Source organism: Harmonia axyridis, chromosome 1 (genome assembly GCF_914767665.1).
Source record: "Harmonia axyridis chromosome 1, icHarAxyr1.1, whole genome shotgun sequence".
NCBI classification, from domain to species: domain Eukaryota; kingdom Metazoa; phylum Arthropoda; class Insecta; order Coleoptera; family Coccinellidae; genus Harmonia; species Harmonia axyridis.
The window spans coordinates 9581975-9605635 of NC_059501.1; the positions used below are offsets into that span (position 1 = coordinate 9581975).

A 23661-nucleotide genomic window follows, 5' to 3' on the forward strand; every position below is an offset into this window, starting at 1 on the left:
ATCACGAAAGGTCCAACATACTTCGGTGCCAGCTTAGCTGTGAAATATTTCGCGGCGTCCGAAAGCACCTGATTTCTTCTCCACACCAACTGGTTAACAGTGTATTGGACATCCCGACGTCGAAGGTTGTAAGTTCGACTATTGGCCTCGTACGCTCTCGCTAACTTAATCTTAACGTCACCATATATTCTCTCGAAAGCTTTTTCCCGGTCCTTAGTCAAGGCAGACCTGTCGAAACTAATCTGATCAGGACAAGCATTTTCACCCTTACCGGAAACTTCCCTTCCAAAAACAATAAAATTTGGAGAGTATCCGGTGACTTCGTGCTTTGAGGAACGAATAGCTAACCCTACCTGGTTTAGCTGTCTATCCCAACCTCTCTGATCTTCTGACAGGTAGGACCTCAACATGGTTTTTATAACCCTATTAATTCTTTCGACCGGATTAGCTTGGGGATGATATAGTGCGGTATACTGAATGATGACATTATAAGATTGTAAGAATTTAACAAATTCTTTAGAACGAAATTGTACGCCATTATCGACTATGATGGAATTGGGACACCCAAAGACAGGAAAGACATGTGTATCCAGTATCTTTACAATGGCTGACGCGGTAGCCGTACGCAGTGGAAAAAGAAGAGGGAACTTGCTGAAACAATCCGCGACGACGAAAATATACTGGTTACCGGAGCGAGACCGAGGTAAAGGACCAACCAAATCCGCAGACAGAATCTCGAATGGTCGAGAAATTGAGACCTGTTTGGAGAGCATGAGGCCAGAAGGCTTCTCCTGGCTCGGTTTTATGGCATGACAGGTTCTGCAGCAGCGAATAAACGAAGCCACGTCATACCGCATCTTTGGCCAGTAATACCGTTGTGCCAACTTACTATAGGTTTTGAAAACTCCTACATGTAGTAAAGATTCATGGACCTGCCTAATTAAAGATTTTCTTTGAGGACGAGGAACAACTTCTCTCCAGTAATCAGAATCAGAGGCTAGTTCGGGAATTCGAGGTGTTACATTTTTGAAAAGCTTACCCTGAATAATTTGCCAGGATGGGAACCGGTGAGGGGCATGAGTCACTTTTCCTAGAAGTTTGTCATACCACAAATCCGAGGAATGACTCTGAGGAGTATCAACAGTATCGATGATAGGTACGGACCTAGATAAAGTATCCGGTACGATGTTATCTTTACCTTTACGATGGATAATGGTATAATCATACTGTTGAAGTCTGATGGCCCACCGGGCTAATCTTCCAGAAGGTGAATTCAGTCGATCCAGCCAGAGCAAACTAGCGTGATCGGTGATAACCGAGAAATGTGACCCCTCAATATACGGTCGCAGTTTCTCTATCGCCCATAGAACGGCAAGGCATTCACGTTCTGTAGTGGTGTAATTGCGTTCTAACCGGGTTAAAGACCTAGAAAGATAGCATATCACCTTTTCTCCATCCTCTTGTTGCTGAGTCAAGACAGCACCAATCCCATAACCGGAAGCATCACACTGTATGGTGAACGATTTCGAAAAATCCGGACAAGACAAAACAGGGGCGCTAATCAAACATTCCTTCAACTTAATCAAAGCCTCATCACATTGGGAACTCCATCTGAAGGACCGATTTTTCTTGAGTAGCTCCGTTAAGGGAGCAGTCAGATCCGCAAAGTTTGGTACGAATCTCCGGTACCATGAAGCCAAACCCAGTATACGTCGAACCTCCGAAACAGAAGTGGGGACTGGTATGTTCAAAATAGCCTGAACCTTCGCTGGATCCATTCTTAGACCTTTTGAGTCCACTACATACCCTAAATACAAGAGTTCCGGTCGACAAAAATGGCACTTTTTCTTTGAAACCGTTAAGTTAGCCGCTTTGAGTCGTTTAAAGACTTCCTTCAATACCTCTACATGCTTTTCGAAGGTATCAGTAATGATGATTATGTCATCTAAATAGACAAAAACATATGGTTCAAGATCCGGACCAAGAACTCTATCGACCAAACGCTGGAAGGTAGCCGGACTATTAGACAGTCCCATAGGCAGACGGAGGAATTGAAACAGACCTCTATTGGGTACTGTGAAAGCAGTCAGAGGGCGAGAGGATGCTTCTAAGGGCACTTGAAAATAAGCCGACTTAATGTCCATAGAGGACAAGAACTTGGCGTTGCGGAGCCGATCCAAGGTGGAATTAATATAGGGGAGAGGATACGCATCTTTTTCTGTGACGGCATTCAATTTCCTGTAATCAACGCAGAATCGGTACGAGCCATCCTTCTTTTTAACAAGAAGAATCGGGGATGACCAGGGGCTGGTCGAAGGTTCAACAATGCACTGCTCCAGTAAGTTGTCCAACTCTGCATCAATATGACCCTGCATTACCGGACTCACAGGATAATACCTCTGCTTAATGGGACGACACGAGGTTTTAATCTCATGTTCCACCAGTTTAGTACACCCTAACTCATCACCCATTTTCTGAAAAGCTTCCTGCACAACCTCATTCAAAATCCTAGATTGCTCAGGGGTAAGGTGTTCCTCTGATGCAATCGCATCCACAGAGACATCAGCATCTCGTTGAAATACCCATTTCCCACAACGAAGATCCGGTACGACACCAAACTTCCTCCAAAAATCAATGCCTAGGATTAAAGAGTGCGGCAACTCAGGAACTACTAAGGCGGAAATCATCTTAACCTTATTTTCAAGCTTAATTGGTAAATCCACTGAACCGATACTCGAACAACTTTGTCCATTAGCGACTCTACAAGAAACAACATTATCGACATTAATACTTAAATTTAAATTCTTCAACATCGCCCATCCAGGACCTCCAATAATCGTGCATGAAGCACCCGAATCTAAAAGACCTAACAAATCGACATCAAAAACAGAAACCGACAAATATGGACGTTCATCATTTTGCGCATGCGCCAACACATAATCCAACAGAGCTTTTTGGTGTAAAGGTAAACGATCACGGGCAGAGAAATGAGGGAAGGCACACATACTGCCATTAGAGGTCTTCCCCCTCAGTTTTCCGACGGCTTACACTTAGGGCAGGTCCGAACAGTGGAACCTGGACGACCACACCGGAAACAGTATTTATTTTTGGTCATCTTACAATCCTTAGCAGCATGACCAGGTTGCTTACAATTCCAGCAAGTCAATACTGCACTTACCTCAGCCGGAGAGGTACTTACATCAGCAGAAGTACTCACATCAACAGAAGAGGCAGAAGGTTGTTCTGCATATACGTATGCTAGATCAGGTTCCATCAAAGAGCTCCTATTTCGTGGAGGAGGTACAAACGATTCGATGGATTCCTTGCGAGCCTCGAGTTGTCTTCCGATATCCAAGAGTTGCGAAATCGAGGTTATGTTAGTCAAACCTAACTGACTCTGGTAAAAGGGTGAGATATTACGAAGAAGGATTCTCAGTCGAGCTTCCTCATTGACTGGTACAGTAAGACGTTTGAACATAGTGTCCATCATTGCCAGATACAAACCGATGCTTTCATCAGGGCCCTGTGTTCGGCGTTTAATCTCATCGAAAAGTTTCTCGTTATAATTGGGAGGGAGAAACTGTTTTCTCATTTCATCAACCAGCTGAGACCACGTTGACAAGGTGGACCGGACAGATCGGAACCAGATAAGAGCCTTACCCACAAATAAATCGCTAGCAGACAAGAACAACTGCTCCTCTGTAACGTTCCGGGAAATACATAATTCCTCAACATTTTCAAGGAAAGAACTCAGGGAACATTTAGAATTATCTCCACTAAATTTGGTAATATTCCATTTTGCTACCGATACTGAAGGTACCTTACATTGAGGAGCTGAGGCTGTATTAGTGGTCCGGTGAACTATATCACTAACTGTGACATCATCCGATTCAGATTCCGAATCAGATATACCAGCTGTATCCATCAGCCTGCTCAACTCCAGAGGTGACTGAGTTTGCAGCGATAACCTCCGATATTTCCTAGCTCGTGATCCTAATTCCGCCTGTAATTCAATTATTTTCGCTAAATATCCTGACCGGAGAACCTGTTCTTCCTCTGAGAGCGCTTGAGATCTTTCCGCCCGCTTAAACAAATGTACCAAGCGTGTGGACGTCTTCAGAAAAGATGGACTCTTTTCGTCACCCGAAAAGTCTAATAATTCTCCTTGAAACAACGAAATCGAGTTTTCTATTACCTTTGAGTCATCTTCGAACCGATATGGATATGGTGGACACTTGGTTTTAATTCCCGATTTTTCTAACCTCAAATAACCTCTAAGACTCTTTCTCATCTCAGCAACCGTATTCACGTCACCTACACCTCTAATAGCCAATTCATAACCTAATTCATCTTTGTCGAGACGATTCACGTCCATTCGACCCTCCATACTTAACAAAATACCAAAAACGCAATCCTACCTAACCTCAAAAATACAAAATATTGGCAGCGCCAATAAATACAACGGAAATCGACACTACAGAAAAAAAATTTATAACGTAGATTTGAAAACTAACGGAATACGAAAAATATCAATAATAACGGCAAGATCGATCAACCACTGCAAGTCAGATTGAATAGACTTTTAGGCCCCACGTTGGGCGCCAATTTGTGACGTGTCGACCTTGAGTAAGCCGGTCACAAGGCTAAATTCGGCTCGCGACTACACTCAGTGAAGATGGGAGTGAGTTCTTCAAAATTAGATGGAAGGTAATATTGGGCGCCAGGTAGAGATATGCCTGTCTTAAGAATAAATTGCGTACTCCTCTACCAGAGTAGCAATAAAACAAATCACTCAAGTCAAACGTTTAATAAAATTAAAATTTATGCAGTGGTTGATAATAAACAATAAAATAAAATAAAAAGAATTCTCAAAGTTGCCAAGAGCCAGAAGGGCTTCCCAAAACCTAACACTAACTAAGCCAGAAGGGCTTCCTAAAACTATAATCAACAACAAATGCCAGAAGGGCTTCCTATAACCTATAATCAACAACAAATGCCAGAAGGGCTTCCTATAACCTATAATGCCTAAACTAATCCTCAAAATAGAATATATATCAGCCACACTTGGCTTAGGCTAAACCTAAAACTTCAGTACCAAAACTAAACGTAAACAGAGTTCAACAAACTCCAACTAAACCAGATAATAAACCAGACAAAATAACCAAGTTAAACAAGAAGATTGACCTCAACCACAGATTCTGAAGGACTATACAAATACAGTGGTTGTAATAACTGGCTGGTATAAAATAGTAGGTTGAATAAAGTAATAATAAATTCCAGTCACAAATCCTGAAGGGATACACAAGTATTATAGTTGTTAAAATAAATGGCCAGTTAGTGAAGTGCACCTCACCGCAAACTGTTTACAATTGAGACAGTGTATAATAAGCATGAAACAACCTTTGATCAATATATTTACAATATTACTATCAATGGATAGAAAATTTATATTAAAACCGTTAATTCCTATTCAAATGACTGATTTACTATCAGTACACTAAATCGTTACTTCCAAAATTAAATCTCAGTACAATACTCATTAAAGCCAGTGCAAGCACCGGTTACCTGATACAAAATCAATATTGAAGGTTGACTGCAAATCTAACGGTGAGATCTCTATACGTAGAATATACCATCTACTCAAAGTACACCATATGCCAGCAATATACTATATACTCGAACTGTACTATCTATCAGAAAATACCATCCACCAGAACTGCACCAGAAATTTACCAGAAAATAAGTACCATAACCTCAAACCATACCATATACCAGACTCCAGAACGTAACCAGGCACTAGGATTCTCAACGTTACCCAGGCACTAGGATTGCCAAAAATATCCAGGCACTAGGATTACAAATCCAATCAGGCACTAGGACCCTAATAAAATACTATAAGATATTGTTCACAAAATAAAAAGGAATCTATACCTCTCAGTTGTTGTTCGAGGGAAAAGGATCTTCTTGATAATCTTCGTGTAAGTTCCACAGTTATTCGAACTAATCGGTGGGAAGCGAATCCTAATAAAACAGAAATTTCAGATAATGACACAAGATGTAGGAATGATATCATACCTCTCAGATCTTCAGAGTAAATTCAGTACAAGAGATGGGCCTTGTGGAAGAAAATTTTATAATCACGTATAAAACGTATTTCCCCGAAATATTCACAATACCATAAACCATACAGGGAATTATCCAAATTGGAGAAATAATCGCCTATAACAAGGATGATTCTAGATCATATATTCTCCAAATTTGGTCAATTTTTTCCAAAAGCCTTTTCTCAAAATTATCACAAATCGCCGATAACCTCTATATCCGACAATCATTCATAACCACAGAATCTACCAGTTGTCAAACGAAACTTCCCACACAGAAGAAAATTAATACAAGAAATCCAGAAATTATAAAATATTTCCCAACGGTAATGATATTCGACCTCACTCATCCGGAAATAACTGTTCCATAATAAATTGAAATTCAAATTAATACGGAATATTTCGAGCTGAATCAACAATCAAACTCCAGAGGGCGCAGTAACAACCGAAATCTAAATGGTGTAAAATATAACCGTTACAAGTCATCTGCTCGAAGAAACCGAAAAATCTGCCACGAATTCGATCGCAAATCATCTCGGTCCAATTGCGTATGCTTCTGTCTCTGCTCGAATATTTGATTTTGGTTGAGGGGGCCGGAAGATCTATAATTTCTGAATTCATGAGGGGGTTCGTTGAAGCGTGGAGAGGTAGGGGAAACATGGAAATTTTGCATATTAAATGACAAGTCGTAAAAATCGACATAACTCTCTGGCTTTAACTCGGCGAACTATCAGGCTTTTATGACCCATTGAATAATTGAATGGATATTTCCCTCTTGCCTTCCTGAGAGCAATTTTCTCTTTTCTCTTACCGCCGGCAGTTTCAGAGATTCGAGCCATCCAATTTACTTATTGAATAAAATGTGATTTTTGCTAGCCGAAATATTAAAAATATTTCTTACTAGCTTTTGGTTTATTATTTTCAATAGAAACCTCTGGAATCGTTGAAAAAAACAATTAACCAACCTTCAGATTTCCACTCTTGTTTTTTCGAAAACTATTGGAACTTTCTGCATAAAATTTGGTACAAAAATGAATTGCTTCATCACATTCATTCTCCTAGCTCAGGAATACGACAGATGAAGTTTCGAAGCATAAAGCAAGGAACCAAATAAAAAAATTATTTTTCGAAAATTTAACAACCTAAAATGAAATTGAAAACATTTTCGATTTAATTGAAACTGAATACAATATTTCTTACTGCAATTATAGCACTTATATACACACCGCCAAAATTAGGGAAACCGACAAAACATCAGCGAAGTTTGTATTTCTATATCTCTCGAATCCTTTGGCCGATTTTAGCAATAATTTTATTTCACATTATAGCTAGGTTCTTCGGGAACATACATTTCCAGATGCCGTACTCAGTTACTTCATTTTTAGTTATGTACAGGGACGAACAATAAAAGTGAAAAAGCGAGTATGCAGAACACCCTGTGAGATGAATCATCGAGAATGTTTACGAACGCTCAGATGTTGCCCCATTTTTTCTGAACATTTCCTCTTCTTATTAGTTGCGTTCATTTCAAGAAAAATTACAGCACTATATGGTACCGTTGTTGAAGAAGTAAAACTAAACTAATTTTAATCGATACACTGAACAATATAAATTTTATGAAAAAGGTAATGATGAATTCAGTTAACCAATGAACAGAGACATCGATGAAAAAGTCATTCATCATATCGATGAATTGTTTTCATTGTGTCAAGGAATAATCTCTATGAAACCAATGAAATGTTCATTATAACAATGTTCGGTTCATTATTCTATTGGTTATAGTTTGCCTCAACCTCAATGAGTTATTACTGTTATTTGACATTGTATAAGTAAGTAAATACTTCAAATGAAAAAAGTTCTTCTATTCAATGAATATTTCATAGAAACAACAACACTCAATATCAATTTCAGAATTGTGATATCGATGAACAGCCATTCATAATGTCAATGTATAAGTGTAAACATATGTTGAGGAATTAAATTTCATTATGTTGATGAAAAAGTATACTGTATCAATGAAATCAAGATTATGATTGCTATTCTTCGATACAATGGAAAAATTTCAGTATTCCCATCTGATGTTTATCCTTATTTCAATTACTTTCATTGTTACCAATCCAATATGAAAAAGCAACCATTCCAATGCAGCCAACTGATACTTTAACAATAACCCCTGTCTACGAATACTCATCTCCGATTCAGAGAGATATAACTGCCAGTGATTTCCAATTACAGTTCTGGAGCATTTCCAACTGGAAGAGATAACTCCAACACTGGAAGCTCTTGATCGCTCTATTTATGGGAAATTGGAAACGACGAAAATTTTCATCGTCATGCTCTAAGGGAGCGCGATCTATCTCTTCGCTTTTTTCCCGATAATTGGGATCTTGTTAACACGCCCTATGCAATCAGAAGCGGATGGTTAATTTGGAGAAACTTCTCGTATCAATTTTTCGAGGAAAATCGTAACGGTTGAGAATGTCTCATGAATATTTGCTAGGTTCACATAGATTTTCGCCTTCATTCAGTTTTTGCTGTAATCTACATTAGCAGCTTCTTATGTGTGGGGTTCTTTATTCAAATGACGATAAACATATACTTGTGAAAACCTGCTTTTAGCAGTTTTGAAGATTGTAGTGTATCGAATGTCCCAAATTCGTTTGTATAGTGAGGGGATATCAGAAACCCTTTGAGCTAGAAAAATGAATGGCACATTTTTGGGCTTTGATTTTTGAGAAAATTGACTTGCTGGAAACCGCAACTCATAAAAATCAAGTGTTTTCAAGCTATAAGAGAAAATAGGAAAATGGCAAAAAATGAAAAGTTCTCATACTTTCTTTATTACTGGTGCTACAAATATGAAGAAGGTAAATTCTACGGACACTTTTTTCAGAAGAATCCATTGGTGTGATCATTTATTTTTTATTGAAATCAATTTTCAAGTTGATACAGACGTATGTTTTTTCAAATGTTAACCAAAATAATTTCCAAAACAAAAAAATTTTTCTTTTTCAAGAATATATAACATGGCCTATACATTTTTCATCAAACTATGAAAGTTGTTTCAGTTTTGTTTTATGTTTATAGCATCAGTAATGGAGAAGTTACGAGTACTTTTTATTTCACGCCATTTTCCAAATTTCTCTTGTAGCTTGTAAACAGTTGAATTTATTAGGTTGTGGTTTGCATAAAATTTATTCGAAATCGAGCACGACAATGTACCATTCATTTATTTCTAGCTCAAAGGTATTCTGACAACTCTTGACTTCGCAACTCTTGACCGAGTGCTTGACACTCGATGCATACACACAAAAATACATCAATATTTTTTGTATTCTTTTATCTTAATACCTCACGCACCGTTTTTACTACTACATTGTATGTGAAGCTTGAGAACGTTAATCTTTATTACTTTCTTCTGTTACAGAAAGGAGAGGTTAACCTGGAGAACGTTACTCACGAAGAAGCCGTCGCCACGTTGAAGACGACACAAGATCGCGTAGTCCTAATAGTTGCTAAGCCTGAAAGTGCCTTTCCAGCCCCCGCCTCGTCAGAAGCGTCCTACTCACCCCAACTATGTAAGTATTCATTCATTTGTCTTTTCTTTGAAAATCGACTTGCCCATATTAGTGGTTCTTAGGTTAGTCAACCCTGGATATTTACACAACATGTGTTCCATAGAGCCTCCAAATCTCATCTACTAACTTTCCCACGCTGTACAAAAGATATTTACGCTTGGCAGCAGCTTCACCATTACCCGAAGCTCAGCTCGTGGCAGCTTCAAGAGCCTTCTGGTAAGGTGAAAATTTACAAAAAATATGAAAGAAATATAGGCGACTCGTAGTTTGGATGTAGACAGGGGTTAGGTACACGAGAAGCTATAGTTGCAACACAAGTGCTTGTCAATTCTGCCGTCATTCGACAGTTCCGACCCTGACTTTGCACGCTCTCATCTTAGAGAAAATCCCTCCCGCTGCTCTCCCGCATTCCCTGCTGGCTCCGGGCCCGCGAATTGACGGACGGACGTAATGAATGTGCGAACGTGCCAAATGACGTTGCTGCGTCTCCGCGTTCGACATCGTTATGCAACGAGCGTACAGAGTGTTCGACCGGCTGACGGACGCCGTCGTCCTATTTTCCTAAGTGATTTCGGCGTGATGAGGGAACTGTTCCTCTGACGCTCGCTGATACCGCGCAGGTGTTAGCAATGGAAAATCGGTGAAAACTAAAAAGCATCACAACCCTTAAGATGATGCACTCACTCTCAGTAAAGTATATTCTGCTTGGGGTCACCAACACTCGTTTTAAAAAAATTATATATTTTTTTTGAAAACGAACTTTGAACACTCAATAGGCAAGGTTGCTTTTTATATTTCTAAATTGGGCAACCCTAATGACTAAAAGTCAAAAGCGACGTTACAATCGTGAAATACGACAAAATTTTTAACATAAACATACTTGGAACGTTTTAATATTATTATTATTCTTCAATGGCTATCCGAACGTTCTTCGTCGTTTTGTGATGACTAGTCGCCATTGGTTTTGGTTTACCCAGTTTCCATCGGGTATATCCCTTGAGTTCATGGAATTTCTTATGTCCTCCATGCAGCTCTTTTTTGATCGCCCATTCTATAGGTTGTTTTTTTTCGAGGTATATAACTTTAAGTTGGCATTACTGTTCAAGATGGCGACCGATTTAACAGCTGTCAAGTGATTTATTCTTAGTTTGGTTTGGCAATTCATCATGAATAGACTCACGCCTGAACAACGCTTGCAAATAGTGCAATTTTATTTCGAAAATAATGGTTCTGTGCGGAATACGTATCGCGCACTACGTCCATTTTATTTTGTTTAGCGATGAAGCGCACTTCTGGTTGAATGGCTACGTCAACAAACAAAACTGCCGCATTTGGAGTGAAACTAATCCTCAAGTGTATGTCGAAACACCGTTACATCCAGAAAAACTGACTGTTTGGTGCGCTTTATGGGCTGGTGGAATCATTGGTCCGTATTTCTTCAAAATCGATTATGGCCAGAACGTTACAGTCAATGATGATCGGTATAGAGCCATGATTACTAACTTTTTCATTCCCGAATGATGTCCAGGAGCTGTGGTTTCAACAAGACGGCGCAACATGTCACACAGCTCGTGCCACAATCGATTTATTGAAAGACACGTTTGGTGACCGCCTAATTTCACGTTTTGGACCTGTGAATTGGCCTCCAAAATCTTGTGATTTAATACCTCTAGACTACTTTCTGTGGGGCTATGTAAAGTCATTTGGTCTATGCGGATAAGCCACAAACCCTTGACCATTTGGAAGACAACATCCGCCGTGTTATTGCCGATATACGGCCACAAATGTTGGAAAAAGTCATCGAAAATTGGACGACCAGATTGGACTACATACGAGCTATCCGTGGCGGTCATATGCCAGAAATCATATTTAAAACCTTGCGGATTAATAAAATTCATGTCAATCGAATAATCCATCATTGTTTCATTGCAATTTAAAGTTCTATAGCTCTAAAAAAACACCCTTTACATTGAGGGAACCAATCCAACACATTTTGGTATTCTTGTTTCATACATTTTACCCAAAAATCCTTATACTGGAATGTTTATATTTACTCCACTACTGTTCTTACTCGCGGATCTTCTCAATGCATCCTTTTCTGTCGCTAGCAGTATACCCTTGTCATTCTATGTCAATCTGCAAGTTTCGGTTCCATAGATCGCATTACTTTTAATGATCGCATCGTAGATCCTAAGTTATATGTTTTCTCTTATTCCTTCACTCCATAACACCGTTTTGACATTCAAGTAAATGAAATGAAAATGAAAAAAAGATTTTTTGAAAATTACAAGTGTATGTAAATTAACTCGTGAACATTTCCGTGCCTAATTTTTTATAACTATTTTCCTGAATTAACTGAAAAGCCATCGATGAACTTAATTCGACTTTTGGAGATGAAGCATTAACCAAAACTTCTGTGTATCGCTGGTATAGTGAGTTCAAGGACGTCCAAAATATGTTGTGGTGTCAGAATCTATAGATGCTGGCAAAAACCGATAATAAAAGATCATCATGTAACATATTTTGAGATGAAGGTGCCGGGTTTTTCGCCATAATTTGACCCCCTCTTCAACTTTGTTACTGAAAGAGTTACAAAAAAAATTTTCCTACAGAAGTTTCACGATATCGACTATAGTGTTTTTTAAAATGATTTCACAAAACGAAATATATACAGAGTGGGCAACATATGTATATTTTTCTATATTTGACTAGCTCTTTTTCCCCCAACTTGGAATATATTACATATGTTTGGCCTGTCTCCCTTATTCTGAGTACCACAGAGTTTCAAATTTTAAAAACCACCTGGCAAGCTAAGTAATCAGTTTTTCCAGGCTACGATATATAATTCGAATATATCGAATTTTTATTTTCCTGTCAATTGCAAAACCGCTTTATCAGATCACAAGAAGAGCACTGATGTGAAGTCAGCAACTTTAGTGCGCAAATTTCACTTTTGGCGATTGAAAATTGCATTAAGATATTTGTGATATTCAGGGTCACCATTGATGGATGAATAAACGAACACTCAAATACTAAACAAATATTTTTTTTTATATTTATATTGAAAAACCTTCATCAAGTATGCTCAATTAACTTTTTATTATTTAAAGTGATCATTTATTGATATATATATATATATATATATATATATATATTCTTTTGAGAAAGAGCAAATACAAAATATTAATTTCAAACAATCAAGCATATGTGTCGATGAATCTCAGTATTAGCAGAGGAAATGTAACGGGGCATCATACATTTCAACGTATGATACAAGAGAACAGATAAAAACCTCAGCAAAAACTCTGTCTCCCCGTATCGGTGTAGTGACTGGTTTGTGTAAACGTTTACAGAATAAGCTGACATAATTTATATTGAAGGACTTCCTCTTCAACCAAAACAAAATTTCCTTTATCCTCTCTTTTCGGTTGACGACTCTATAATTTCCAATTGGATCCTAAAACAAAAAGAAAAGAAGCAGAAAGGAGTACTAAATATTAGTTTTCATTATATCGATTTGAAGTTAACTACCCATTCTAAAAAAGAATCTGAAACTGAATGGATAGCTTGGAAACCATCATGAAATTTATAAATCGGACAATCATTCACCAAGTGGTCAATGGTCTCTTCTACACCACACTCACATAGTGGGCTATCAATAGAACACCATTTGAAGAGGGTACTATTACAACGACCATGACCAGTTCTAAGTCTATTCTATTCTATTGATAAGAGTATACCTCAACCAAAAGATAAATTTTAAATGTCTAAAATTGTTTTTCAATTGTAAATGTCGATTTGTATTTGACGGGAAGAACAAGAATTATACCTACCTGTCCTAATTGATTTTCTGCAAATTCGAACTAGAGAAGCAGTTATTGTCAGGTAGAGATTCCTCAATTGCAATTCTTGTGAAGTAAGTATACAACTGAGTTATTCAATTTGTTAATCGTTTACCCTATTTGTACAGTTTTGGTTATTTCGAATTTTCTTTTGGTTGGTTATAAATATTTTGTCACTATTGGAATTGTATTTCATAACAAAAAATCGAATATATCATAAATATATATTATGTTGGGAAGGAAAAAGGGCTGAATGTTGTCAATTTTTCATATAGTTATAAAAACTTCATCAATTAGACTCAATTAACTTTTTTAACTCAAATACTTACTTCCGGTCAAATCTCTTATGAACTCATTCTTTCGGAAAAAAATTGGTTTTCATTTGTGCACTTTTTTTATAAAATCTAGTAACTGTTTTTTCATTCGGGGAAAATTAAATAATGAAATGATAATAAATATATATTTTTCGAATATTTACAAATATGTATATATATACAGTAGTTTGTTAGAAGATACAGTACGGTTTCATGAATCAGTCATAAACGTATAAATAATCAACATGCATAAATGTCATGTCTGCACAAAGGACACAAACTGCTCTCTTCAAGCCATTCTGCAAAACAGATGTAATGGAATTCGTGGCTACACTTTAATATCAATACCAGGCCATCCATTGGATCCAAACATATTGAACATTCTTCTTTAATTCTGGAAAAAAATAAATCATTAAAACACATGTCTTGTAGTTCAACCATCTTTTCAACATACAAATAAGCAAAAACTATTTAATCGATTTTAATTGAGAATTAAATCAAGGGAAAAGTCGAAATTAAAAGAAAAATGAATTTAAAAGTTTTCACTTGAAATTAATTACTTACCCCGATTGTTTTCCATCACGGTTCACAATCCTTATTCTCTTTTTCAAAATGGATTGATCTCCTAATTCTGCATCTTCGTTTTTGTTAAAGAACTTCTTCCTCAAATAACAGAAAATGGCATTAACCGAAAAAAAAGATACGAATTCCAACATGATTACCTACTGTTTCACTTGGGTGTACTCAAATGATCTCTGGTGTTAACAGTTAAATGAATGTATCCTACCACATTAAGGGACTAATGACAAAACTCAGGTATATACATAGAATAATTCTTCTTCTTTCCTTGCTTCAACAGATCTGTAATATCTATAGGCCAGCAAAATGAATATTTAATCTTTCACACGAAATAAGAAATGATATGCCTAGTTTTGAATATAAACAACAATATAATCTTTCGAAGCGAAGTCTTTCCGCTTGATGTGACCAATTGTTCAGTACAGTTTAATGGATATTAAATGAGTATTCAATCTTCATTCGCAAATTCGAAGAAACGGTATAAATGGCAATGTCAAAATGATTTCTCATAGACTGAAATATAACATCTTCATTTACTATTCAACTCGAAGTGAAATTAACTCCAATCGGTTTTGAACAAGTACTCAAAAATTTATACAGCGATTACTTTTTTGTAGGTATCCAAATTATCTTTTTGTAGAATAATTATTTCCGGTGAAATTCTTAGGGCCAATTAAATCATTCAGAAAATAAACATGGTTTCCAGAATCAATGTTCAGTATTGAGCATTGTTTATAATTTCTACCGATTGCACTATTTGATAAAGATCGATGTTTAGCTGAACAGATGTTATGTTTGGCAACATTGCAAAATCTCGACGGCGATCAGAGAGAAATCAGTAATTTAAATTTTCTAGTATAATGTTCTCTGCTCTTGTGACGACATAGTCAACATAAATTATGAATTTTTATTATACATTGTTATTAAATGATATTTCACGATTTGAATCTGAATCCATATTTTAACTTTGAAATTCCTCTCAAAACCAAACACACAATGTGACACAATCAGGTTATGTTATTCTTCTTCTTCTCAAACAGATCAACCTTCAACCAGTATTACGCCTGTTTGAGAGAATCTGAATATGGTTATGTAATGAGCCATATGTTTCGACGTTTTGAGTTGCGCAGAACCATTGACCTAATATCAAATTAATATTAGGTCTATGTACAGAACCCTGTTCAAAACTAATCGGGAAGATAAATGTCCAAATTTTCCAGTTGAATGTAATCGGTGATTCGGTCACATTAAACGTCATTCAAAAGACGGTGCAAGAGAATTCATAAAGTAATCAATGTTTAAATTTTGAATTTCAACGGCAAACAGTGCAACTGTCCATAAAAATGAATTTCTCCACAAATACAAATGTCTAAAATAATAATGACCAACCTAGGTCACATAACCTTAGGTTATTATCAATTTTTCATATATTTTATATTGGAAAGTCTTTATCAAGTAGACTCAATTAACTTTTATAACTCAAATACTTACTTCGGTCAGTTCTCTTATGAACTCATTTCTTCGAAAAGAAATTAATTTCCATTTGTGCACTTTTTCTATAAAATCTAGTAACTATTATTTCATTCAGGGAAATTTTAATAATAAAATGATAATAAATATATATATTTTTCAAATATTTACAAATATGTACATTTATACAGTAGTTTGTTAGAAGATACAGTACGGTTTCATGAATCAGTCATAAATGTATAAATAATCAACATGCATAAATATCATGTCTGCACAAAGGACACAAACTGCTCTCTTCAAGCCATTCTGCAAAACAGATGTAATGGAATTCGTGGCTACACTTTAATATCAATACCAGGCCATCCATTGGATCCAAACATATTGAACATTCTTCTTTAATTCTGGAAAAAAATAAATCATTAAAACACCTGTCTTGTAGTTCAACCATCTTTTCAACATACAAATAAGCAAAAATTATTTCATTGATTTTAATTGAGAATTAAATCAAGGGAAAAGTCGAAATTAAAAAAAAATTAATTCAAAAGTTTTCACTTATATGAGCCAAATAAAAATTAACTTGAAATTAATTACTTACCCCGATTGTTTTCCATCACGGTTCACAATCCTTATTCTCTTCTTCAATATGGATTGATCTGCTAATTCTGCATCTTCGTTTTTGTTAAAGAACTTCTTCCTCAAATAACCGAAAATGGCATTAACCGAAAAAAAAGAAACGAATTCCAACATGATTACCTACTGTTTTACTTCGGTGTACTCAAATGATCTCTGGTGTTAACAGTTTAATGAATGTATCCTACCACATTAAGGGACTAATGACAAAACTCAGGTATATACATAGAATAATTCTTCTTCTTTCCTTGCTTCAACAGATCTATAATATCTATAGGCCAGCAAAATGAATATTTAATCTTTCAGACGAAATAAGAAATGATATGCCTAGTTTTGAATATAAACAACAATATAATCTTTCGACGCCAAGTCTTTCCGCTTGATGTGACCAATTGTTCAGTACAGTTTAATGGATATTAAATGAGTATTCAATCTTTCAGTCGCAAATTCGAAGAAACGGTATAAATGGCAATGACAAAATGATTTCTCATAGACTGAAATATAACATCTTCATTTACTATTCAACTCAAGTGAAATTAACTCCGATCGGTTGTTAACAAATACTCAAAAATTTATACAGCGATTACTTTTTTGTAGGTATCCAAATTATCTTCCTATAGAATAATTATCTCCGGTAAAATTCTAAGGGCCAATTGAATCATTCAGAAAATAAACATGGTTTCCAGAATCAATGTTTAGTATTGAACAATGTTTATAATTTCTACCGATTGCACTATTTGATAATGATCGATGTTTACCTGAACAGGAGATATGTTTGGCAACATTGCAGAATTTCGACGGTGATCATAGAGAAATCAATAATTTAAATTTTCTAGTATAATGTTTTCTGCTCTTGTGACGACATAGTTAACATAAATTATGAATTTGTATTATAAATTGTCATTGAATGATATTTCACGATTTGAATTTGAATCCATATTTCAATTTTGTAATTCCTCACAAAACCAAACACAGAAACACACAATGTGACACAATCAGGTTATGTCCATAGAGAAATAACGTTTATGGTTCTTCTTCTTCTTCTCAAACAGATCAACCTTCTGCCAGTATTGCGCCTGTTTGAGAGAGTCTGAACATGGTTATGTAATAAGTCATATGTTTAGACGTTTTGAGTTGCGCAGAACCATTGACCTAATATCAAATTGATATAAGTTGTATGTACAGAACCCTGTTTAAAACTAATCGGGAAGACAAATGTCCAAATTTTCCTGTTAAATGTAATCAGTGATTAGGCCACATTAAACGTCATTTAAAAGACGGTGCAAGAGAATTCATAAAGTAATCAATGTTTAAATTTTTAATTTCAATGGCAAACAGTGCAACTAGCCATAAAAATGAATTTCTCTACAAATAGAAATGACTAAATTAATAATGTCACATAACCCAGGTCACATAACCTTAGGTCATTATCAATTTTTCATATATTTTATATTAGAAAATCTTCATCAAGTAGACCCAATTAACTTTTATAACTCAAATACTTACTTCGGTCAGTTCTCTTATGAACTCATTTCTTCGGAAAGAAATTGATTTCCATTTGTGCACTTCTTCTATAAAATCTAGTAACTATTATTTCATTCAGGGAAAATTAAATAATGAAATGATAATAAATATATATATTTTTCAAATATTTACAAATATGTACATATATACAGTAGTTTGTTAGAAGGTACAGTATGGTTTCATATATCAGTCATAAATGTAGAAATAATCAACATGCATAAATATCATGTCTGCACAAAGGACACAAACTGCTCTCTTCAAGCCATTCTGAAAAACAGATGTAATGGAATTCGTGGCTACACTTTAATATCAATACCAGGCCATCCATTGGATCCAAACATATTGAACATTCTTCTTTAATTCTGGAAAAAAATAAATCATTAAAACACCTGTCTTGTAGTTCAACCATCTTTTCAGCATACAAATAAGCAAAAATTATTTCATTGATTTCAATTGAGAATTAAATCAAGGGAAAAGTCGAAATTAAAAGATAAAAATTCAAAAGTTTTCACTTATATGAGCCAAATAAAAATTAACTTGAAATTAATTACTTACCCCGATTGTTTTCCATCACGGTTCACAATCCTTATTCTCTTTTTCAATATGGATTGATGTGCTAATTCTGCATCTTCGTTTTTGTTAAAGAACTTCTTCTTCAAATAACCGAATATGGCATTAACCGAAAAAAAAGATACGAATTCCAACATGATTACCTACTGTTTCACGTCGGTGTACTCAAATGATCTCTGGTGTTAACAGTTTAATGAATGTATCCTACCACATTAAGGGACTAATGACAAAACTCAGGTATATACATAGAATAATTCTTCTTCTTTCCTTGCTTCAACAGATCTACAATATCTATAGGCCAGCAAAATGAATATTTAATCTTTCACACGAAATAAGAAATGATATGCCTAGTTTTGAATATAAACAACTATATAATCTTTCAGCGCGATGTCTCTTCCACTTGATGTGACCAATTGTTTAGTACAGTTTAATGTATATTAAATAAGTATTTCATCTTTCATTCACAAATTCGAGGTCTTGGTATAAATGGTAATGACAAAATGATTTCTCATGGACTTAAATATAGCAACTTCATTTACTATTCAACTCAAAAAGAATTTATTTCCAATCGGTTTCGAACAAGTATTCGAAAATTTATACAGCGATTACTTTTTTGTAGGTATCCAAATTATCTTCCTATAGAATAATTATTTCCGGTAAAATTCTTAGGGCCAATTGCATCATTCAGAAAATAAACATGGATTCCAGAATCAATGTTTAGTATTGAACAATGTTTATAATTTCTACCGATTGCACTATTTGATAATTATCGATGTTTAGCGGAACAGGAGATATGTTTGGCAACATTGCAAAATCTGGACGGTGATCATAGAGAAATCAGTAATTTCAATTTTCAATGTTCTCTGCTCTTGTGGCGACATAGCTAACAAAAATTATGAATTTTTATTATAAATTGTCATTAAATGATATTTTACGATTTGAATCTGAATCCATATTTCAATTTTGAAATTCCTCACAAAACCAAACACAGAAACACACAATGTTATGGTTATTCTTCTTCTTCTTCTTCTCAAACAGGTCAACCTTCAGCCAGTATTACGCCTGTTTGAGAGAATCTGAATATGGTTATGTAATAAGCCATATGTTTCGACGTTTTGAGTTGCGCAGAACCATTGACCTAATATCAAATTGATATTAGGTTAATAAAACAATTTTGAGGTAATATAAGGTAATAAAAAAAATGAAAGGTGTGTTGTTCTTATTTTCACCGAAAATATTAAATAGGTATATGGGAACTCTTATTCAAAATCTGACAACATTTCAAACACGTTCTAGGGAAAATAGGTTTTTTGATCTGGCAACAGTGCGCTTGACATCTCGCTTACAGGCATTTCGCAATTTGACAGACGTGACGTTGGCATGTAAGGACCTCTTGGTGACGTGTTCTGGCATTCTCGGGTAATGAACCGTCTAATCTTCCGGGTGCTTGGGACTGTACTGATATCAATGCGAGACGTGTTCTCGTTTCTGATAGCTTAGTTAGGGGACTGCACATCTTCTAAAGGCTGAGACGGTTTAGCTGACTAGATATTGTGCGATATATTCACACAAACAACAATTTGGTGCTATCCGTTGATCTCAGGTTTATCATTGTCGCGTATTCTGCAGAAGTTATCGCTTCATTGAAAATTGAAAAGATTATGTAATTTTAACAAAAGAACCATAATGAAAATGAGTGACTGCAAAATTTTCATTCAGTTCATTGGCATGATTCATTGATAACAAAAAAGTATGCTTAGAATCAAGCGTAAATCAGTTCATTATTGGAAATTGGTATTAAGTTATTAAATTATACCTCAAAATTTTCGTTTACATCACGGAAGAGTATGCCGATATCATATTCATTTATGATTAATGAGATAACAAAGTTCATGATTATTCCGGAAAATTGAAAGATCTGACAACTATGCAAATATCAAAATAATATCGACCATATCACAAGATCCTCTCACTCCAAAATCTATAATTCGTTCGATCCGTTTCCGAGATGTGTCCAATACTAGCTCACTGGCCAGTTCAACCTATCCGACACTTGTGAAACCCATTTTTAAGAATATCTGTTGGTTGAGTTATGAATAAGTTTTCTGGGACTTCATCAGCATGTGGTGAAACCTAAAGAGGCAAGACCACCAAGTGACTTTCTCGTGGTCTGTCAATATTTTCCCAGAGGAGGAGGGACAAAAATAATGTACGGTAACTTCAGTAAAAGTTATGAATAATACAATTGTACTTTCGTCGTGAGGAAGTACTTTGCTTTGAAAATTTTCACAAAATTAGTCTCTTTTGTAATGATTTTTTGTAGTATTTCATCCACAAATAATTTTTAAAATACAACAGTGCTTTGCAAGAATGCCATTTCATCAATTTTTCAGTGAAAAAGGAGAAGTTACCAAAATTATTATTCTTTATTTCATTCGCAAATTGATGAAATGTTGAAATACTACAATGAAGGTTATTGTTTAAAGGAATCGTTGATTTGTAAGAAGAAATATATCTAATTTCGTTTTCAACTGAACAGTCACGTGGAGGGGTTCCTTTTAACCTTTCTATTTGGAACACTCAACACTGTTGCCAATATTACTTAAAAATCTCGATACCACATAAATTTATTCGATTGAATTTTAAAAATATGTATTTTTTTCCAGCAACAAAGGCCTCCCACCACTACTCCGAATCTGTCCATTCCTCGAGTTTAGGCCTTCACCGTCCCCCAACCCCCCGGGCCGTGAGTCAGGACGACATTATATCCAGGTGAGTCCCCTCTTCCCGTTAATTTATGGAGTCCGGGCGTATCCCGTCCGGACTGAGTGCAGGTGTCGATAAATTCCCAAGCCGACAATATGAAGGGCAAATTATTGGTCTACCGTACCAGGTGACCGGCCAGATTTATACCGACGCTTGATTAATGCGTTATTCCGGTGTATTTAATACGTCGCTTCCGGTATCCGGAATCGGTATTGTTCACTTCGATTACGACGATTGGGGATATCTCTCGGCTGTCCGGTCCGGTATCCGGATCCGTAAAATTTAACAAGCCCTTGAAGATTTATGGGGTTGGTACGTTCAGTGATTTTCATTGTGCAGGTTTTTCTTTTTATACAAGAAATAATTTTTGTCATAAATGATATGACATTTGTCAAATTTCGTACGCTTTGAATGAAGCGACTGTTTAGCGTAAGAATTGTAATTGACTTAATAAAATAGTGAAATTTATAATAACTAGTAGTTAATATCAATTAAATGAATTACAACCAAGTCAATTAAAGTAATGAGCAAAGCATAGACGTCGGGAGCTTTAGGAAGCTCGTCAATCATACGCCAATTGCGCCTTTGAAAACCAACTGAGCCAAACTTCTGAGCCATTTCTTAAGTCGATTTAAAAAAGAAATCCCTGAACATATTATGTCCGGAGTTTTTCGTTTCTGAGATAGATTAAGTTGAAGTTAAAAAAAACGGCATTTATTGAGTATAATAAAAATTCTTCAACCGATTTGGTTGAAATTTGATAGTTATTTGAAATAATAGGGAACTCATTGTTTATTTTTTCTTTTGGTCTTTGTTTTATTTATTTATTTGTGGTTAGTTTTCAGAATGTGTTGAAGTGAATTCATTTTTTTTCTCGAATACGAAGATTGATATGAATTATGAATAAAACACAACAGATCAAAAAAAAAAATGAATTTTTGGTCGCCCAATCTAAAAAAAAACGCTACACTGCTCCAAATTTCAACCGAATTAATTCAAGAATATTCATATTGTATAAATACTTTTTTTTTCAACTTCAACTTCAACACAGAAACGAAGTAACTCCGGCATATGTACATAGAAACTTTTTTTAATCGACCGCGACCTAACGAATTACCAGAAGTTTCGTACCGTAGTTAAAAAACACCCTGTACATATTGTCACCAAGGAAGCAATTGGCGCAAGTATTAACCAGTGCTTAAAAGCTCCTGACTTCATCATCCTTATAAATGAATCTTACCTTTCGTTGTAAGGCATCTAGAACCATTTCTGAAAACTAGAGGATAGGATCTCTTCACTTGCAATTAAGTGCAATATTAAAGCTCTTAACAGTCTCAACTCAATAATATAATCTTGGAATTCGAAATTCTGAAAAATAAGAAATCAAATTCAAATTGACATATAAAACGAAGAAGATATTTCATGTTTCTTTGATACTCAATACTCATAACTCAGAACCAAAGCTTACCTACTTACACTTATCTACATATTATTACTCATATACACTAGAAATTCGTTCCGTTATGTTGACTTCCACAAGGTAGCCTACTTTACTTCAATCAGGCGTGTATTTATGGTTGTCTATCTAAAATGTTAAAGTATTAATGCTTACTGGTAACTTTGTTGTAATCGATAGAACTTTTTCAATCTGTATACAAGGTGAGTCAATAGTGCTCGATCAGTCGATAACTCCTGTAAATTTTGGGCTAGCAGAATGATTAAAATTTTGACGTAATCCGACGGCACTCACCGCTTTAGCTTAGATTATTTTTGACTCTAAAGACTGGTCCGAAAGTGGCGAAACACGATACCATACTATTTTTGGGAATGCCCATTTTTTATATCATACTGTTAATCTCCATGAAATTCTGTTTTCGAAATAACCCACTTGTCAACATTCATCTGGGGTACCTTTTGACGTAGGCCACTTTTTTCGAAAAATTTCATAGTTTTAATGGTTTAAACCAAAGATTATATCTTGATAATCGTTCGGGATAATCGAAGTATGATTTATTTTTAATTGAATTCCCGAAAACATTTCCAGTCTTCTGCAAATTTACGGATCACTCTACAGGTGGTCTGAAAGCCATTACAATTTTTCAAAAATGACCTTTGAAAAATGGAAATTAGTAAATGTTATCAAATGGAATGACCTGAATTTTTTTTGGCTATTGGATAGCCTAGTGAGTAGTTCTCATACATATTTTGTTTAGACATGTTGTGTCTAAAATGAGTTATTTTCAAAATGCTTTGCATTTAATGTTTTTTCCTGGGGCTGCCAGTATAC

At 35.5% G+C, this 23661-nt stretch overlaps 1 protein-coding gene across 12 annotated transcripts in view; it reads left to right on the plus strand.

The window, feature by feature from the left end:
• LOC123688953 (disks large 1 tumor suppressor protein) overlaps positions 1-23661 on the plus strand; it is a 742726-nt gene that overhangs the window by 626111 nt on the left and 92954 nt on the right. For all 12 annotated transcript variants that reach the window (XM_045627719.1, XM_045627722.1, XM_045627715.1 and 9 more), the window contains 2 exons: positions 9529-9679; positions 21275-21380. In XM_045627719.1, the coding sequence (XP_045483675.1) occupies positions 9529-9679; positions 21275-21380 (257 nt within the window). The remainder of the gene's footprint in view (positions 1-9528; positions 9680-21274; positions 21381-23661) is intronic.